This window comes from Fringilla coelebs, assembly GCF_963513975.1.
Source record: "Fringilla coelebs genome assembly, chromosome: 7".
In the NCBI taxonomy this organism is placed as follows: Eukaryota; Metazoa; Chordata; class Aves; order Passeriformes; family Fringillidae; genus Fringilla; species Fringilla coelebs.
The window spans coordinates 19,218,538-19,239,680 of NC_140035.1; the positions used below are offsets into that span (position 1 = coordinate 19,218,538).

The following is a 21,143-nucleotide window of genomic DNA, read 5'->3' on the forward strand; positions in this document are numbered from 1 at the left end:
CAGTGGTGGTGCTGGGTTGACGGTTATACTGGATATTCTTAAAGGCCTCTTCCAACCTTGATGATTCTATGCTGGTCATCTTTACTCCATGAAGTGGTAGGTTTGTGCCTTCCCCACATACTCTAAAAGATCAGTGACCTAATAAGTGATCCTTAAAATCTGCATCTATTATCAAACAGAACTCCTCATCACTCATCAACTGTTTACCATGTCTTAACTACAGATTGCCAATAATTACTCCAATCCTGCTTAACAGGTTTATTTTCAGAGATGCAGTTTTGATTATGTATTTTTATGTTAAATCAACAAGGCAAGACAAAAGATGAGGTCTGACTAAAATGAGATGCAAGAGCAAAGCTTTCTTGAAATGCTGAAGACAAGACACATAGTCCTCAGAAACTATATCAGCAAGCAGGAAAGGGAGGGGTGGCCTTGGATTGTTTTAATAAAACCACACAAGTTGTCCACAGGAGCTGGGAGCAACAAGCAGAAAGGTTCTCATGAAAACATACTGAAACTCCAAATATATCACATGACCACAAACCATAGCCTTTGAGTAGACTCCTCACCACATTTTATCTGCATAAAATCCAGGGCAAAAATATGGCACAATACACCTTTACTGTAGGTCTGTTCAAGAACAGAACAGAAGGAGAGTATAACCTGCAGTAAGTTTGTTTTCAAGAAGGAAAATAAACCCCCACATTTCTATCCCTCAGATTGCAAAGATATGACAAAACCTATGTGCTGTAAAACAAAAACATATCTACAGCCAACAAAAGCTTCAAAGAAGTCTTAATTGTGAGCCAATTTTTTGTTGAATGGGGCATACATGTTAGAAAATATGATTCAGTGGCAGAACTTTTTAGGAAGCATCTGATAAATATATAAAAATCCTGTTAGAATGTAAAAATGAGAGGTCACATTAGAATGATGAAGTGACAGGTCACTGAACACTTATCAGCAAGAAGACATTTATAAGATTAAAAATACCTTCACAGGAGTTGCGATTATTTTCACTGGCCTTGTACCCTGGCCTACAGTGACAGATAAAGCCTCCTTCATTCAGATTGGTACAGTTATGTTCACAGATATTTTCTGCACAAGTTCGCTCTGTTCCAGGATCTGAAAAAAAAAAAAAAAAAAAAAAAGAAAAAAAGCAAATGATACAATTATAACCAAAAAATGAAGTGATAAGGGGAAGGCATAATAATTTTGATCATTATTGCAATTAAAAGTAGTTTTTAGATAGATTAATTTATTTTCCTTTCCTTTTTTTTTTTCTAATTAAAATTACAAGACAATGATAATCACTGGTTAAGAGAGCTGTCAACTATTGAAGAGGGTCAGGAAAAGATCCATAATCATTAAAGCACACCTTCCTTAACAGAAATTGCATTCTAAATTACCACCAATCTGCAACAACTGCAGAATTTAAGAGATTTGAATCTAATGCCTAACTTTACCTGCAGGGCTCATTCTTATCCAGTGCTTTCTTATCAACTGAACAAGAAATATTCTCAATTGATATCAGGTATAACACAGGCCCTACATTATCCTACATCTGGAAACCAGAGAGAAGATGGCATGTAGTTCATGCCAAACCTAATCTAAAGCCTACTGCAGACAGTACAGGTCATTGCAGAGAACGCACTGCCCTTTAAAACACTCCTATAATGGAAAAGCCAAGTCAGGGATAATAGTCAGTCTGTAACAGATAATGAAAATTATACATGTCTGAAAGTACATATAGAATTCTATTGGTTCATATATACTCTATATATGCATAAAATACTTGAGTACAAATGCAAAGCTGTTATATAAGCAGAAAAGATAAATAGTATGCTTATTGGAAGATCATGAGGAAAAGATACAGATGTATGGCAAAAACTTTACATTAAGCTGATTATGTTCTTTTTACATACACATTCCACTGATGATTAAATTAAGTTTAAACAGCTCAATTTCATATACATGTAGAAGCATAAATTCATTGTACACATACACAAATATTCCACTTTCATTATAGCAGGTAATTGATGTTGGAAAGGCTCCAAATGTCACCATCTGTATTCACATTTATCCTCAAAGAGCTGAACGCAGACATCAGAAGGTGTCTGTTTCACACTGCTTCATTACCTTTTTATACTTCTATATTTTCATCAAATCATTGCATTGGGCTATATTACCTAAAGACGATTGGTATGGTAATTGAAACAGAGAAATCAGCTGCTTCAAAATGGACTACACTATAGGCTTCCAAGCTATTTGTGTCTTGGAAGTCTGCTGGATTGCAAATCACCAGTGCAGCATTTGGCACACATTCACTTGATGCCATCACAGTCTGACAAATTGAAATTACAAGTGTATGCTCATATTACCACTCTGCAGCTGTCTATTTGTTTTGGTTTTTTCTGAGATTCATGGACTACCTCTCAACTCAAAGTTCAAGTCAGAGCTTTTACATTTAAATGGATGCTGGGAAATATATAATATATAGTTCATAAGAGCTGTACAGGGGATCTGAGAGGGCCAACAGGCAAAGGACTTGTGGTACTTAAAGAATTCTGTGGTCGTGTCCACAGAATTTTTAAACAGGGCTAGAGCAACATGTATCAGTTCAGAGTCTGCCCACTAACAACTCCACAGGTTGGTCTATTGCAGTTATGGTTGAAATAGATGGATGTTCTTACCTCTGTAACACAATCTATTTCAAAACAAGATCAAAACCAATATAATTTTTTTTTGATGCATAAATACTCTAAGCCAAAAAAAGACTGTATTCAGAGCACTGAATTTCATGGAATGATGAAATCATTCAAGCTGGAAAAGATCTTTAAGATCATCAGGTTGTATAAACCAAACACTGCCAAGATCCACTAAGCCATGTCTCTAAGCAGCACATCTATATGTTATTGGAAGACATACAAAAAAATGAAAACAGAAGAGAATTAAAACAAAATAAACTAAAATAATGAAAGAATGAAAACAGTAAATATTGTCCTTGCTAACTGAATACTCTTAGAACAGGCTTATTAAAAAACAATAAGGAAATTCACACAGGCTACTTAAAAAAAAATACTTCTTAGTATGGTATTCAAGAAAAAACATTCTTTGCTTTCAGTTTCAGAAATATCTATTTCAACAGCATCGTAATTTTGTATTTTATTGATGTTATTACTTACTGCAGCCTATTTCATCAAAATGGTCTCCACAGTCATCGTAATTGTCACAGACATAATGTAGGGGAATGCAATTTCCATTACTGCACTTGAATTCTTCAGTTTTACAAGGCCTTGGTGTTGGCTCTCTACCTACAATCAAGAAGAGAAATATTCCTCTGTCAGTTTAAAGTATGAGGTACCAACAGACAGCCCTATTCCTCATTGCTAATGGAGAAGCTGATGCCATCCGGTAAAACAAGTGGCAAGACTACTTTGGAAGTCTGTATAAAGTTAAAACCACAACCAGGATGTAACATCCTGATTTCTAGTCACATCTCCATGAACTGAAAGAAGTCCTGCTGTTTTATAAAAACGACAAAAGGAAAATTCTTTGTGTTAATAGTTGATTAACTTTCCTTTTAATAGTGCAAACTTATTAATATCCTTTAATGATATACTTCATACACCTACTGCAGACTTCAAGAAATTATTGAGATATTAGTAAGCTATTAACATTTAGAATATTGTACAATAAGGCCAGCAAATATCATTAAGTAACCAAAAATATGATTACGCTTGAAAATGTGCAGCACAGTCAGCGAGCACTACGTAAGATTTCTGAGGGTAAAAACCTACTGAATATTAACAGAGCTGCTGCAGGGTCTGGGCCTACATGTCAGGACTGTTAATATGTGCTTAACAGTGCCACAACTTCAGAAGTATTACTATTTGTTTATTTTAAAAGTCCCAGCTAGCCATCCCATCCCAATTTTACAATACAGCCAAACTCTTTGCTCTTCCTCCTTTTAGGTAGAGCTCATAATAAGATGAGCATATATGTAACTGGTGCTTATAATAAAATCTAGTATTGCTTGAAAATCACGCTCTTTACTTTTCAGACAAATGTTTGCTCATTTTTGCTACTTGCATGGAAAGCTATAAATACATAGTACCAATAACCATAGTTAAAATTACTTCATGGTGAGCTCGTTTTCATTATCTAAGGTTAACTTTGACATCCCTTTGGTATTATGAAATATTAAGCACATCAAAATTACTGAATTTGAAGCTCGGTTTTTGTAAACATACAGTGTTCCTCTTTCTCGTCACTTCCATCTCCACAGTCATCCTCCTGGTTGCACAGCTCATGACTGTATATACAGCGATTGTTTTCACACCGGAAACGGAACGGAGATTCACAAGCAATATCCACTAAAAGCACAGAAGTCAATCAGTCACATTTTGATACTTCAGGCCATTGGGTCACAAATTATTCATATCACTTTTCTCTTGGAACATTTATATGTTTTGTATATTTCAAAAGGTGAGGAGGCATTAAAAAAAAATACTTTCAGCATATTTTGGTGATTGCATGCTAGGACGTTACACTTTTTTTTACCAGAACACAGTACCTCATCTTTGTCCAAAGACAAATTCTCCAACTACATATAACACTGAGGTTTCTAGTTTGTTTATGAAGAAAATTGACTGGAAATCCAACATGTTATTTAAGTGCATTAATGACAAAACCAGTTTAAGTAGCACCTCCAACACCTAATTATTAGACCTCATGTCAGGACTTCTTAGCCATATTTACAAAGATGTCCTGGCATCTAATAGCTTTGTAAGTTCAGCACTTGTGACAATATACATGATCTGATTTCAAACTGACATTCTTATTTTTGATAACCAACTTGAAAAACGTGAAATAGTGAAACATGAATAGTGAAGCATACCTCTGATATCTGATATGCTTCTCCCTACTTTCATAACCACCTATACAAACATCTGCAAAGCAGTGAGAAATACTGTCACAGAATGAATTTGCATGTAAAGCAAAATTGTTAGCACTCATCCCAAATCATTACTATTTATTTTCTAATTCATCTACTATATGTAGAGATTAAGCATATTGTTCATTTTAATATAATTTCTCTCTCTTACAGCAAAGGTGAAGTTCTTCATCAGAGTCATCTCCACAGTCATTATCTCCATCACATTTCCAGTATGGCTGAATACAGACATGGTTTTTGCATTCAAACATCATGGGTGGACAATATGTACCATTAGGATACCTCGTTGCTGAAAAAAAAAGAAAATTATGACATTTTCATTTACAATAAAAATTTTATGTTTTTATGAAAAATAGTCAGTCCAACCCCATATTATTTTTAGAAACACTTATCTCCATAATAGGAGATACTTTATGGGATGCTTCACAAATGTACAGCAACAACAGGCTGCAAGGACTGAAGACTTCTTTGCAGCTACAAGTAAGTAATTGAGGTTTAAATGAAGAGTGAAACAACTTATGTTAGACAAGCTTTTGAAAATAAACAAAATAATTTAACAAATGCTACTTGAATTTGTTATTGACAAATCTAATTCAATAAAAAAGATAATTAACCTCACTAGCACCAAACAGGAATGATTGAAGAAGCACAAAAGATTTGTAATTTTAAAAGGAGTCATGTTGATATAGCAAAAAATACCCACTCATATTCTGAAAAAACTGTGAAAGAAACTTAACTAAACCAAAATATTATTCTACCACCCTATATAAATAAACCATACCCTTGCCCTTTCCATGGTTTCTCATACATTTTATCCTCCATTTAAGAACAGTCAAATATTTATAACTCAGGTTCTGAAAGACAACTGCTGTGATGTATGTCACAGGATGTGATAACCATCAGATAAATAAAGATAGTACTGTGCAGATGCCCTTTGTTACTTAAAGCACAGGTGTTAAAATTAAGTATGTGGAAAGATGCACAGAACTGCCCTGATACCAACATGAAGAGAAAGGAACTCTCCCAAGTATTGAAGCCTAAGATCATGGAAACATGCAAGTCAGAACCAACACATCAGTATCACCAAAAAAACTGATGTCAGTCAGTGCAGATAGAGCACAGAGGGAATATTTTCATTCCAACTGGGAACAACACTTTCTGGGCAAACAGGTGCAGCTGTAGATCCAGGCAAGCTACAGACATTTTTTTCACAGTAGATCAATATATCAAAGGAAAACAGAAATGGAAAAGTATATTATTTCCTTGGGTTCACTGACACTTTAGGACATTTTACACTCTAAGTATTATATAAAACAATCTCATTACAAACCTTGTTAGAATTTGGTACAACTGAAACAGTTTGGTTCTTGCAATGCTCATGGGATAGTGAAAAATTTTAATTCAATGACACCTGTATCTTCTCCTGGACTTGGTAAACACATTCATTTCCTACCATTAAGAATGTGTTTACAATTAGTGTAAGCGACAGCAACCCATTAAAATGCTGATTCAAAATATTATGCTTATCCTGAATTTTTACTAAAATCACTGAGCAGAATTCTGTATCTCTAAGGAGTCACCTCACTTAAAAATAGGGAAAAGTGCAAATCTTTCTGGAAGTGAGCACAATGAGCACCAATTGCAAAGCTTATAACTCACGACAAGTTGCTTCATCAGAGAAATCAAGGCAGTCTGCATTTCCATCACATCTGAAACGCTCTGCAACACAGTGTCCACTATCACACTGGAAATAACCAGGGTGGCAGGTTCTCAGCTCTGAAAAGATTAAGAAGTAACTGTTGAAATGTCTTGTTCAAAGACAGAAAAACTTTTTATATTTGAGAACAACCTCAATCCCAGACTACTAAAGCTGAAAAATCCCAGACTACTAAAACTGTGGTATTCTCTACTTTTGGTGGAGTGACTAACGTGACAGCGTGAACATTACTTCTTTAAAGATACTTCCCATAAAAGATCATTTTGCAGAATAATTTATCACATTAGAAACAGGAATGTGAACATGTAAGAGGTAGCATTCAGATAATACACACCACAGTCACGTTCATCCGAATTGTCTTCACAGTCGTCATCATGGTCGCAGATCCAGCGGGAAGGAATGCAGCGCAGATTGTCACAACGGTATTCACTTTCTGTGCACTCACGAGGACCTTCATTTAAAATCAATGTACAAATATAAACAGTTTCCCAGATGTACAGTTAAACATCCACAGCTATCTCCTTGAACCAGACAAAAGTAATGTGGGCAGAGGTAAAATCTTTAAATTATGATAAAACATCATCACCCCCAAGTACTCTTTAAATATTGTAGATATTCCATGTCCCTCTTGACACAGAAAAAAGGAAAATCACTGCAGATTTTGTTTCAACACAGAATTATACAGAAGCTTTTAATTCAAATTAGAGAAAAAAGATCCACTATTACTGTTTAAGAAACTATACATTTGCACACAAGATAAAATTTAAATGTCACTTCTCAGTGAAAACCAGGAATTTGTGTTATTGTGATTGACTGGATAGATTAGTGATTTTATGCATCCTTGATATCAGCATGATATTTCAGCAAATAAAAAAGAGACTACGATATAAAACAAAGAAGGGTCACCTTGGAGAGCTGCCTTGTTCTCATAAAAAATAGAAGGAAATTTAAGTCAAAAGTGGGACTGCATAATTACAAAGAAACAAGAACTCACTGCAGTTATGCTCATCAGAGTTATCTCCACAGTCATCATCTCCATCACACTTCCAGCGCAGTGGGATACATCGATGATTGTCACAACGGAAATCTCCAGAAGGACTACAAGTCATCTCCTCTGAAATGTAGACAGTTTGACAAGAAAACAGCACACATTAGCATAGTCTTTGCCCAGGTACATTATTACTGAGGGCTTTGAGAAAATCTGGGTGTTTACAAATTGGAGAAATATTCCAGGTACAAAGTTAAGTTGAAATTACCTTCTCCAAACTTACCACAGCCTTGTTCATCACTGTTGTCTCTACAGTCATCATTCCCATTGCACACTGCCCACAATGGTACACAGCGGTAGTTGGTTCTACAGCTGAACTGGGTGTGATTGTCACATCGATAAGCAGGTCCCACTGAAAGAGGCAGTTGTCAAAATTAATTGTTACTTAGCCATTAACTGTCCTCCTTGCTTTTCTGCCTCTCCTAACCTTTTATGATTTACAGTCAATTATTTTTGACTAAAAAGAGCTGTCTGATAATTTTAGTGTTGAAAAAGAGAAAGCATTAAGTGTATCTGATTTTACTATCTTTTCCAATCTATGCTGCTTGTATGCTGCATATGCTACAAGCCCATCACAGGATCAAATCACACTCACTGTGTTTTTCCCTAAACTATTGCGAAACTGGCAATAGCCCCAAATGTGGAAGCCAGAGGAGGCAGCATGTCCTCAGATGGTAAAAACTTGGTCACAAGTTCTTGAAGATGCCCCTTAGTTCAGAGAGACATGCTAGAGCATAAAGGAAAATCCTAACATCAAGAAAGTCAGAGTGAGATGCTGCCAGCTTCTGATAATCTGGCCAGCATAAAGAGGCTTTCCCTCCTTCAAGAATAAGTAAATAGTAAATTATCACACAGTCTCTATGTTTTCTAACACTCTTTACTACATGAATGCAATTAGCTTGCAGAAAATACTCCTTTCCAATAAACTTTCAATCTCAGGAAATTTAAATTATGTGGTTCACTCTGCTTTTAGTGCACTTTAATGTAGGCATTTTACTACATCTGTGTGCTTACTGCATTCGTGGAATGGCTCATCAGAGTTGTCACCACAATCATCATCCACATCACACTTCCAGGACTGTGGGATACAGCGGCCATTGTCACATTTAAATTGGCCTGGGGGACAGGTTCTACTGGCACAGTGAGCGCTATCTTCATCCGAGTTGTCACCACAGTCATCCTCTCTATCACACTGCCAGGCTTCTGGGATACATCGTTTGTTGGCACACTGCCACTGATGAGTTTCACACTGGTGATTGGCTGAAAGAATACAGATCAGCTGTTAGGATACTGAAACTTACAGAAATGATCTGCTGCTATTAAATCAATTGAGCCCTTATGTTTGCATCAACAGTTAAAAACAAAGCCTGAAAGAAATTTTAAATGTCACATATACTTGCCCAGTTAAAGCAGTTAAGGTACACATTTCTAACATCACATGTCACATTTTCCCCAGGAATCTTCAGACAAGCTCACTAAGGCTCTACAGTTTTCTAGGAGAAGGACATATACTACCTTCTCCTAAAGCAGAGGGAAGTAAACCCAGCATTCAACATGATTGAGGCAGGGTCTCCCACCAACTTCACAGAGGAGCTAAGTGGCATTTTGGCTCTGGCCATGCTATCAGCTTAGGTGTATATTGCCTGATGAGCCTGTTTCTCTACGAATGAATATGACAGAAAACACAGGAGAACACCACGCTAATATCAGCTACACAACCTAGAAAAATATAGCCTCTATTCCCAAAGGGCAAAGCACTGAAAGGTGGTATCAGCAGTGCTGGCAAACTGGGGTAGCTCTGAAAACAGAAGTCAAAACTGATCTCTACTTCCAGAATTTGTTGCTCTACTCCACTCTACTACTTTCTTTTACATACACTGCCAAACTGTTCAAGAGAAAACAGTGTATTATAATTTCCATTAACGTTCTAGACCAAAGGATTCTGTTACCATGCACGAGATTACAAGTAAAAGGAATTACATAGGCCTAAACTGATTTTTATTGTACCAAGTATGTTATGCTGTACCAGCCTTACACAGCTGCCATACTTCTACTTTTAAATTCCCCTGTGGCACACTTAAAATCTTAGCTATTTGAAACTCAGTTCAAATTGACATTTCATTTAATTCTGTCATTGTTAGAACCACGATGGAATGGAAGGCAATGACACTTTCAGTTATATAACCACACTGCTTTCCCCTTTGCTTTATATTACTTGCTTGCAGCTGCCAGAACTACATTATTTACAAAAAGAGAAGGAAGGATATGCTTTTTAAATTAGACATAAGTATGTGGAATAGCATACGTTTTTAAGGAGATAACATTATTCCACAGGCATAATCATGCTACATTTCTATAAGACTGCTATCACAAGCTGCTCTCCAAAACAAATCTTCCCACATGAACTGGATTTTGTGCAATGCAGAGGATATAATAATTTTGTCCAATCACACAAAGTAGAATAGAGGGAAAATTAGACTGACCTGGGCATTAGGAAGCCCTAGATTCTACATAATCACCAAGGCATTACTCAGAGCAAAACAAAGTGAGTCCTGTTTCTAAGATTTTATAACTCAGATGGTAATTTATCTCAGTGCAAATTTGTCTTGGAGGTATAAAAACTGTTTATGTTTTGATATAGTACATTTTTGCTCTCCTTTACCCTGCTTGCACAGAGGTGAATTGCTCCAGCAGGTTCAAGATTACAGAAGACTGCATCTGTCTACCTCACCTTTTTATCTCTGAAAAAGGGATAGTGATTATGAAATTCATATGTTGATTACACGTTTTATACTGGAAAAACAGGCTAATTTATGCATTGGGACATACCACAAAGTACAGGATCTTCGTCTGATCTGTCATGGCAGTCCGGCTGGGTATTGCATAAGAAATGTGAACTTGTGCAGTTCCCATCATTGCACTGGAACTGCCCCACAGGACAGTACCGGTGTGGACAGGTTGGGGGCTCATCTGAGCCATCTCGACAGTCCCTCTGTCCATCACATTTCCACCAGATGGGAATACACCTACAAAGATAAAACAGTGTGTTCTTTGTTGAGGACATGGCTTTACAGATGTACAACCATCCTTCTACAGCACAAAAGACAGTCTTATTTTAGTGATATTTCTTGAAACATCCAAAACATCTTGAATTTTATGTCTTCTATTTCATATGTCAAATGCTAATAAAATATGGGAGAATACTGTCACCAGAAACAGATGATAAACAGATTATATTGGTGGACTTCTAGAATGAAGTTCACAGAAAATAATAAAGATTTAATTTTCATGTTTATTTGTGGTAATCCTCTGATATTTTTTAGGTCAATCATTTAATGAGGTAATATTTCAAAAATTCTCCCAAACTTCAGCACAAAAAATTTCACTAGGGATTATCATTATAACACTGCTTCAAAAGGCAACCCAATAAGCACACCTGCCTCATAGGCTCCAGGGTGATACATCAGTACAAGAGCTCTTAGATCACTATTTCTCTTCCTCCACTGCTGTCTCAGTAAAAGGGGTTAGAAATGTGCCCTCACATCAGCTAAATGGCTTTCCTGGGCCACCAACAGACAGTATATATTTGGCAGAAACAGATACATTGTAAAAGATGTTTAAAAAAATAAAATAAAATTCCAGGTTTGAGAATTCAACAAAAATAGTTTCTGGAGGTACATGCTCCTAACAACCCAAACTTTGCTACATTAGCAATGCCTATAACAGAAAGAAAAGTTAAAAAGTACTACTTAAGGAACCAGCCTAGAAGTACTTTTCCAAAATGAAAGCCTGTCTTCCTGTCTTTTCCTGGTTTTCTCTCTGCAAGCATGTCACAAATCCATAATGAGAACAGAAGAAAGCCCTAATTTCCTGCCCTTTTGAACAGACTGAGCTGTAAAATATATCCTTAAAAATACACAGAAAAAGCGATGGGGAGCAGCGGACTTACCTCTCAGTGTCTGCACAGAGAAACTGGGTGCTAGAGCACATTGGAAGGCAGTGGGCTGTATTGCCAAACTGTATGACCATGAAGTTATCAGGACATTCACAGGAAAACCCTTGACCACCAGCTTTTATTAGGCAAAGATGGGAACAACCGCCATTATTGGTGCCACAAGGATTATTAACTGGTAAAAGAGAAGAATAAATATTACCATATTTTGTAAATTCCAGAACACAAAGGTTTCAATCTATGATAGATTCCTCTAATACTTTTTTAAACCTTAAATGTAAGAAGTTGAAAACCAAAACCTAGATAAGAAGGCATTTCATTAGAGAAATATATGTAATTTCACATACACAAAATCTATGCTATCAAGCAATGATGTTTTAGAAGCTAATTTAAAATTATGCATTAGCACTTACTGCTTTTCAAAGAAAGGGCAATTTATAAATGTAAACTAGATGCCTACATTTACTCTGTGCATTTTATTCCACTCAGCAAAGGCAAAAGCTGAGTGCACTCAGGGTCCTTTACAACTAGTCCCCAAATAACAGCTGACCCCCTAAATGCAAATCTAATTCTGTTTTCTCACCAAATGGTTGTCTGTATGGATGGTAAACATGGATGTCAAATGGTCTGTGCGTGGTATTCACAAGAACAGTCCTTTCTGATCCATCATATTTATTTCCTTTTTCAACTGTCCTTGTGTTCCAGTCAGTCCAATATATTGTGTCTTCAAAAATTGTTATTGCAAATGGATGAGGTAGAGTCCCATCATATACCGTGTGACGATGATGTCCATCCAGGTCAGAGTACCTTCACAAAGAAAAATTTGTGCAAAACATTCAGATAAATGCTAAAACTTCCTTCCATCTTTTCTCTTCACGTATTATGTATGCTTATGGTCCTTCATTATTGGTGACCAGAAACATGAAATGTGGAATTGCAGCTTCTTTAAACTCTAAAGACATATCACCATCCTTAGCAAATTGATTTTAGTATATGGAGGAAAGTAAAACAGGCTATTTCAGGGAAATAAATGGAATAGAGTAACATCCACCGAAATGTATAGTCCTCCAGAAGCACATTAGCTAGAACAATGAAATTTTGCACATTTATTGCCTTAACAGCGAGTTATTTTTGTCACAAAAGAGACTAGCTTGCCTAGATGATTCAGACTGCTAATAATGAAACACTGAAAACAAGTAATAGGCTTCCTATATTCCTAAATTTTTTATGTCTTTCTGATTTAGAGCTTCCTTTGCTGAGCTATCTTTGACAAGATTTTACATTTTTCTATACCTTCCCCACATATGGAGAAATTATGAAATACAAGAGAGGAGAGAGAGAGAAACATACATATAATTAACCTAATTTTTCAAAAGACATCTCTGATACTTTATCATAGAAAAGGCTGCCAGAAGAATTAATGTAGAGAAAAATAAAAGTAAATACAAATGTAAATCTAAATGCGCATCTAAATATGAATACAAATATGAACGCTAACATAAATACAAGTTATTGGTTTCAAAATATTTCAGTATTATGAATTTCAAAATTATTAAATAGTCAGATAACTATTACTTATTTTTACTGCTATTTAGGTGGGAATTTTCTAGTACTAGAAGCAACGTATAGATATTTCTTGACTGATAAAAAAAATCCCACTTGCCAACAGGAAATTCCATATCAAACTTATGGACATTAAGACATCTTCTAAAGGTTTGTATACAACTTATTAGCACATAACTAGTTTAGTTACAGCTCAATTCTCATCTATAAGCAAAACAAGAGAATCAAAAACAAAACAAGAGAATCAAAAAATAGGGAATTTATAGTCAATTTTACTTTGGTTCAGGTTGTATAACTAGACACAGGGAAGTTGCATATTTAGTGTGAAACTTTTCACTGTCATTTTTTGACAATTTTCACTGAATGTAGCAACTCAGTTACTGTGTCATCTAATGATCTCTATCATCTACTACTCCAGACATTTTGACTCCAGTTTTCTATGAAGTCACTGGGCAGAAGTATGTATTCTTTTTCCAGCACCTATAAATTCTCCCACCACAATCTGACATGAGCAATCATTCAGTTGTTTTAATATTTCCTGTGTACATACTCAATATAGTTTAGATGGGCATCTGTCCAGTAGAGCTTGTCATTGGTGTAATCTATGGTAAGTCCATTGGGCCACTCTAACTTTGTAGAGATGATTACAGTCTTCTCCTTGCCATCCATGCCAGCTCGTCCAATATAGGCTCGATCTGCCCAGTCTGTCCAGTAAATTTGTCTGTTCAAATGAATACTTAAGAGTTAGGATTATTGAAGTAAATACTAGAAAAGCCATGCCTCAAATATAGTATTTCCTGCCACAGAACTAAAGCAAAGATTGAGGAAGAAGAAAGCTAATATATTTGTTAGTTTAACTGCTACAGCAGACAATTGTGCACTCACAATTTAATTCAGTCAGCCCCAACACCTACCAAACTAAACACACTTCTATCAACCTTTTTAGCCTTGCAATCAGAACTTTCTAGTCCATATGAAACCAAATTCCACTTTCAATGGTAGCTGACAGCCATGCATATACATCCACAACAGGCAAACTACTATTTCTCCTAAGCTGCAAATAAGTACTAACACCACAGAAATTTAAATGCAAGCAGCCCAAGTTTACTTCAGATTTTCAGAATAGTACAAGGTTATTTGCAAAATAAAGGAAAAGGACTCTTGGAAAGTCATACCCATATTTTGGATGAACAACAACTGCTCTGGGATACTGAAAGCAGAAAGTATTGTTGGCATCCACACACCGATCCACCAGTTTTTTCCGGAATCTTCCATCAAGTTCAGAGACATAGAGACAATCTCGGTAGGCATCCACCCAGTACAATTTTCTGAAATATTTGAGAGTTAATTTATTAAATATTATTTCCTGCCCCTTATTTTGCTTCACAGCATCTTTAATTTTTTTTCTTCTAGAAGCAATGTATCCAGTGCAAAGGAACACATACTTCATTGACATCTTTTCTACACCATGCTCCAGGCTGCCCTTTTCACTTTTGCTTTCCTCATAACCACAACCAGTAGGGCCAAATTCAAACCTGCAGGTGCCCAGTTGAGTAATAATATGCCATTTGCCTACAAATTCCTGAACCCCTCTTCCCTTTCTTTCCTACCAACAATGGCCAGGAGCAGGAAAACGGACATGCAGTGCAATGGGCTGTGACCAGGGCTGTAAGGCATTGCAGAGTATCCTCAACTGTCCCATGCTGCCACCTCTGCTCTCATCAACAAGTAGAAAAGTCCTAAGTAGTTTGACACCCTAATTTAAACTTCACATTGAATTTTCTAACACTTCTATTACTTTGCCTGGGAATTACACACAGCTGTAAGCCAAGAAATCATACAAACAGAAGCAATTATTTTTTTTAAGGCCTGCACCAAAGCAAAGCATTCAATTCAATTAGAACTACAGCAGGATACGTTGAAATTCTCGGCAGAGCTGGTCAGCTCCAGCATTCACAGTGTCATTCCAGAAATAGCCTGACAGATATAATTCTGCCTACACCACCCTAAGTAGCACCATTTCCCCCAGGGAGGAGAAGAAAACAGTCTTCTCCAACCTGCACCTCATGGCATCCTTTAATGACCTTTCTGCACAGAAAACAAGCAGGAAAATTCAACCATTGTACTGTTCTTCAGCCTGCCTGGCACACCTAAACAAGAACTGACTGAAGACATAACTAATGTTATGTCTGAAATAATTCAAAAGCTGTATTAGAAATGAAACTGTAGGACCAGTTCAGCTAAAATTTGCCTGTTGCTTCATCATCTCTCCATGATTCATAAAGCGTTTGGGGCTGCTGGCAACATTAATTATCATTTGGTTTAGAGACAAAGTGGCTTAAAAATAAAAACTATTACACTGGCATATTCATATAAACATTCTCATATAAGTTCTAAAAGTAACTTGAACAATTCTTATTGGTTTACAGTCTGATCCATGTTATTTACACTTTTCATGCTTATATTACTGCACTTGGAAAACAAGATGAACCACAGCAAGACCACTATCAGAGTGGCCACCACATAACGACAGAGGTTCTGCGACAGTAAATCAGACTACTTTTTGAAACACAGCAGGCAATTAAAAATTTACCATAATGAGATGTGTTTTTCAATTACCTCACCCATATGCTGACCTCCTGACAGAAAATTATGTGGATCAAATTATGTTGAGTGTGTCAGTTAAAGGTGCGTTTTTCAAGAGCCAAAGACACATGCTCTTCACATTGTTATAGGAGCTAAATTTCATTAAGGCTTGCTATTACTTACTGCATTGGGATCTAGTTAACTGTTACAATATTTTGTTCATGCAGAGTGAAACCTGCATGTCGATCCCAACAACTGTTAGCAAATGATCAATGAGAGAGCAAGTCTGAAAGACCCTCAGTATACTACATATCAGAGTAATTTAAGTGTTATGTATTAGATGCTAATAAACAATTTCAGAGCAGTTGTGTAACACTGCATCCACAACCCAAACTATTTTACTACTCATCAGGAATTTCATATGGAGTAGGAGAAAAGCCCTAAGATAAACTCCTTCACACATCATTTCTTCAGTAGCTCAGAAAGACAAAAAATGTATTTTCTTACCTGCCAACCCAGTCAACAGCGATACCTTCCCCGTTGGGCACATCATCACTTATCACTGTCTCCTTATTTGTCCCATTTAGGAACATTCGTTCAATGACATTCCTCCCCACATCAATCCAGTATAACCTCTTTTCCACCCTGTCAAAGTCCAGTGCCACCACATTTCTTAGTCCTTGCAAAATGAGAGAGTAAGACTGGCCATCTGCTGTGAGATTTCTCAGATAGTAACGGTTGCTAAAAATAAGGTATGGGGAGATATTACTATTTTGCCGGCAACTTTTTCCATCAGGCTCCCGGATATAGCCTGGGGCACACTTACAGATGTAGGAGCCAGCTGTGTTCTCACAAATCTGGCTACATACTGATGGAGTTTCATTGCACTCATCAATATCATCACAAGTCCGTTTATCAGACATAAGTTTGTATCCGGGATGACAAGTACAGTAGAAACTTGTCTGTGTGTCTGTACAGTCATGATCACATCCACTGATTGAAGGGTCACTGCATTCATTTACACCTGGGAAAGGAAAGGAGTTCTATTCAAGGAACCAGCCAGCAGAGTAATAGTGCAGTCACTTTCCAATGCACTCTGTCTCTCTCTCCTTGCTACCACCTGAAAATGCTGAATGTGGATGTGGGCTGCTGTAATAAAGGAAAAAAGGAAATTACATAATCTAATATCAAATTATTCTACCACCTCTCAAGTCTGCCACAAAACACAGGGTGCAAAGTATGGGCTACGGCATATTTTGGAAATGCAATGGCAAAGCGTAATAATGTATGAAATACATTTTGTTTATATCATTAGCTCATCAACACAGACAGTTAAAGCAGCACGTGATAAGTATGACTTAATTAAAGCAAAAAAATTTAAAAGTTACATTTCTTATAATTGTAATTTCTGAGGAACAGCCATGGAATAGATATGACTGGAATTAAGGAATTGTCGTAAGAGCGTATTTTTTCAAAGGTGCCTAAGATTTTTAAATTAGACAGTACAAATAAATCTATACATACCACATCCTTTTTCATCACTGTTATCTAAGCAATCATCCAACCTATTGCAGACTTTAACCAGCTCAATGCAGTTTCCATTGTCACATTTAAAATGATGGGGAGAGCAGGTCGCTTCTGGTGTACTACAGAGATGTTCCAGCTCATCAGATTCATCACCACAGTCATTATCCCCATCACAGATGTAGGCTTTGGAAATGCAGCGCCCATTCTGACAAGTAAACTGGTGTTGTTGGCACGGTTCATAGATGCATCCTCTTTCATCACTGCTGTCACCACAGTCATTCCGCCTATCACACCTGAAGAAGAATGAGCACTCTCTTCAAATATAAGAAGGCAATCACTGTCTTCAGGACAGATGGATAAATACACTCTCCCAGTTTCCAAAGAAAGTTGATATTTTTGGCTCCCATAGAAAAGACTTTCAGAAACTGGGGTCATATGGTATAGTCTAACCGTGTGAGTCCTGTATGCATTACAGTCTAGACAGAATCACCCCAGGAAAGGTTACTAGTGACAATAAGAAGGATTAAATGCTAATGCTGAGCAATAGGAATATTAACAGAAAATTCTAGAGCATTTTCAAGTCAAAGCTAATGCACAAATGCAGAGCAGATAAATAGTTTCATTAAAATATGTAGATCTAATTACAACTAAATGATGTGAAAAAAAGGTTGAATTAGCTCCTTCACAATAAGCAATTTTGAGAATTTCTACAGCTGCTTGGGAAGTTACAAACCTGTATGTGTTACGGATGCACAAGCCATTACTACAGGTAAACTCATTTTCTGTGCAAGATCTTCGTGTGCAGTTCTGGTGTTCATCAAGGGCATCACCGCAGTCAGCATCACCATCACAGACCCATGCCCGAGGAATGCACCTCCTGAGGGGGGGTCGATTGTTGGCACAAGTGAACTCTGCTGCTGTGCAGTTGCGGTTTGCTGAAGGAAAAGCACATTCACTAAACAAGCTGTACTCTGTGTATGTGACACCTTCCTCCACTGCCCACACAAACAGCTTGGATATCCACCCATAATCCACAACAGAGCCATGTCCTGCTGCACATGCAGAGATAGACATCACTGTACATTCTCATTTACAAAACTGCACATTGCCTTTCATGGAGGCTGACTGGGAGCCAAAGCATTCCTTAAGGCAATGCTGACACATGCAGAAATCTGCATCTTACTAGATTCTCAAATAAACTTTTTCAGTCAGATTTTTTGGGAGCTGAACAGCCTCTATTCCCTATCTTTCGAGCTATTCTGTGTTCCAGGGAGCAAGCAGAGGTAGAAATATTACAGTTAATAAGGACAAGGACTACAAGTATACCCAGCTATTTTCGAAAGAATCAAGAAGCAGGACCAGTCTTGGTGAACCTCCTTCCCTTCGTTCACTCTCTGAACAGATATGTGTATTTTGTTCACTAGTTCTTAAAAATTTTAAGCCACAAACATGTGGTTATTAATATGCACAAGATGCAGTGCATAATCACTAGGGAAAATCTCCACTGAAGCTGCTCTAGCTTCCCAGATCATACACACAACCCAGGTTAATTATACCTCCATTTCAACTTAACAATTCAAAGAATAACTGCAAAATTTTAACAATGTTTTGTTGTTTATTTTTTTTACTAGTAAAATATTCACTTTTGATTCAATATCATGAAAATGAAGGTATAGAAAGACCGTACCTCATGCTTAATGTGCACCTTTATGGGTTAGAAAAATTGGCAGTGAGTGTTTGGGGGTTGGTTGTTTTTTAGAAAACACCTGCAGGACAAAGTGCAGTATCTACTTGCACTGACCACCTACCACAATTATGTCTTTGATCCTCATCGCTCATATCCCCACAGTCATTATCACCATCACAGATCCACGTTGCTGGGATACATCTGCCATCATCACATCTGAACTGGTCACTCGAACAAGTCCGCATTTGGGGCACTTCAAAATGAACACAATCACTGTGCTTGTTAAACTAACCTGCACTGCCATGACATCTACCGAGGACTATTTCAGGCAGAGGCTTAGGACAGTGACACGTAAAATCAAAGCCTAATTGCAAAATAGTTAATGTATAAGATGCAAAACATTTTCTTAAGCTAAAGATGCAATTCAAACAATGTGCAAAGTAAAACCACAGAAGAATCTTGCCTTGTGTTATTCTTACTTTTAAAATGAGAATAATAATGATGTTATAATATCAATTGTCAGTGATTTCAGTTAGCTCCTTCTCTTCTTGCCTGGATATCAGATATATTTTTTCACCTCATACCCTACTCTGTTTATTCCCAACAGTTTCTATTGTACACACAGGATTTGTTTACTGTAATACTATGATACCCATATACTGTGTCAACACCCTTCCCCTCTGCATCCCACATTCCCTTTTTCCCCAAATGTAATACTGCATGCACACTTTGTGTACAGCAAGACATCTGCTTTTACATGCAAAACAATACCAAAATACTTGCTATTTTTTGCCATTTGATTCACTACCATCATAGTCTTATAGGGATAGGAAGTTATACATTAAGAGTAATCACATTACAAGCAATCAGTTGTTGCAACTAAAACCTTCATATTTCATACACAGCTTTAAGGATTTAAAACTCAAATTACTCAGTGACTCAAATTAGCAAGAGTGAATAAAACCTAGAAGATACTTATTTTCCATCTAGTTTGGATTAAAGCTTCTGCCTACAAGACAAACTACTGATTTGTCATAACCATCATGTTGTATCTTCTGAGTGCAGACTTACCACAAGAGGCAGGTTCATCAGAGCCATCAGCACAGTCTATTCCTTGATCACAGTACCAATGAGCAGGAATACAACGTCCCGATGTACAACGAAACTCACTATTTGTGCAAGTCAGAGAGACTAGAAGAAAAAACCTATGCATTACCTTTTTTTTTCTGCTACCTTTCCAACTTGTTTTAAGTCGCTTTTGAGTCCATGTTATGCAAAAAAATATTACAGTCCCCAAAAAAGAAAGAGGAAAAATTATGCTAGAAAGGATGTCTTTTCTCAGCCTCTCTGGAAAGATTTAATTGTACAAACTAGTTTGATACTCGTGTGCAAAAAAATGCACTTGATTTTCTCCCTGAGCATACATATCAGCTAGTAAGTTGACAGAATTTCCCCTGGAAATAGGATTGCATGCAACTGTACATATATCCTACATTTATACTTGAGATTTGTGCACAGGGAAATGACCACATTCCAGTGTACTCATTCCTCCAGTGCTCAAACCAGGCATAAAAGACTCAGTGCTTTACAGGAAATCTAAATTTGCACTAAGGAAGTAGTATCTCATGGTAGAGAATTTTCCCTACCAATTTTTCTTCACTTGCTGGTAGCAATCTTTCCTTAATAGCAGTGAAGAACAAACCATAACACTGAGTAGTTCCAGCTCAGCATGCTGCAAGTACTCTCTGCACTTGCATGTATAAGGGATTTTGACAATTTCTTCAGTAGTTACCAATACTTTCCAGTACCCTCTGATAGTTTCAAAATACCAGAAGGATTAAGTCTGGCGTTTTAACTTGCTCTTCCCTGTGCCTTTAATGATGGAAATCAAACAGTTAACTATTGCTCATTAATATCTTGATGTTTCTGTCATCTCTCATTCTCTCTCCCTCTTCCTTGCCCTTCACCACGTCTCAATTTACGTAATTCAGTAGAGACAGAGACATAAACAGTAGAAGGGACAAAGCACGCCTTTGACAAGCAGAACAAGACTCACTATAGCCACATATTCTTGACACATTGGTGTCCACACATAAAAGTGGCCAC

The 21,143-nt window shown here is 36.9% G+C and overlaps 1 protein-coding gene across 1 annotated transcript in view; it reads right to left on the minus strand.

Moving 5' to 3' along the window:
• Positions 1-21,143, minus strand: part of LRP2 (LDL receptor related protein 2) — a gene marked incomplete at both ends in the record, with an annotated part of 108,778 nt that overhangs the window by 16,041 nt on the left and 71,594 nt on the right. Inside the window, 19 exon segments of the mRNA XM_084209121.1 lie at positions 994-1,125; positions 3,186-3,314; positions 4,254-4,376; positions 5,109-5,246; positions 6,617-6,733; positions 7,009-7,125; positions 7,669-7,788; positions 7,946-8,074; positions 8,737-8,982; positions 10,552-10,748; positions 11,672-11,849; positions 12,258-12,481; positions 13,788-13,958; positions 14,413-14,565; positions 16,331-16,847; positions 17,348-17,643; positions 18,084-18,285; positions 19,159-19,290; positions 20,109-20,228. Coding sequence (XP_084065247.1) covers positions 994-1,125; positions 3,186-3,314; positions 4,254-4,376; positions 5,109-5,246; positions 6,617-6,733; positions 7,009-7,125; positions 7,669-7,788; positions 7,946-8,074; positions 8,737-8,982; positions 10,552-10,748; positions 11,672-11,849; positions 12,258-12,481; positions 13,788-13,958; positions 14,413-14,565; positions 16,331-16,847; positions 17,348-17,643; positions 18,084-18,285; positions 19,159-19,290; positions 20,109-20,228 — 3,441 coding nt within the window.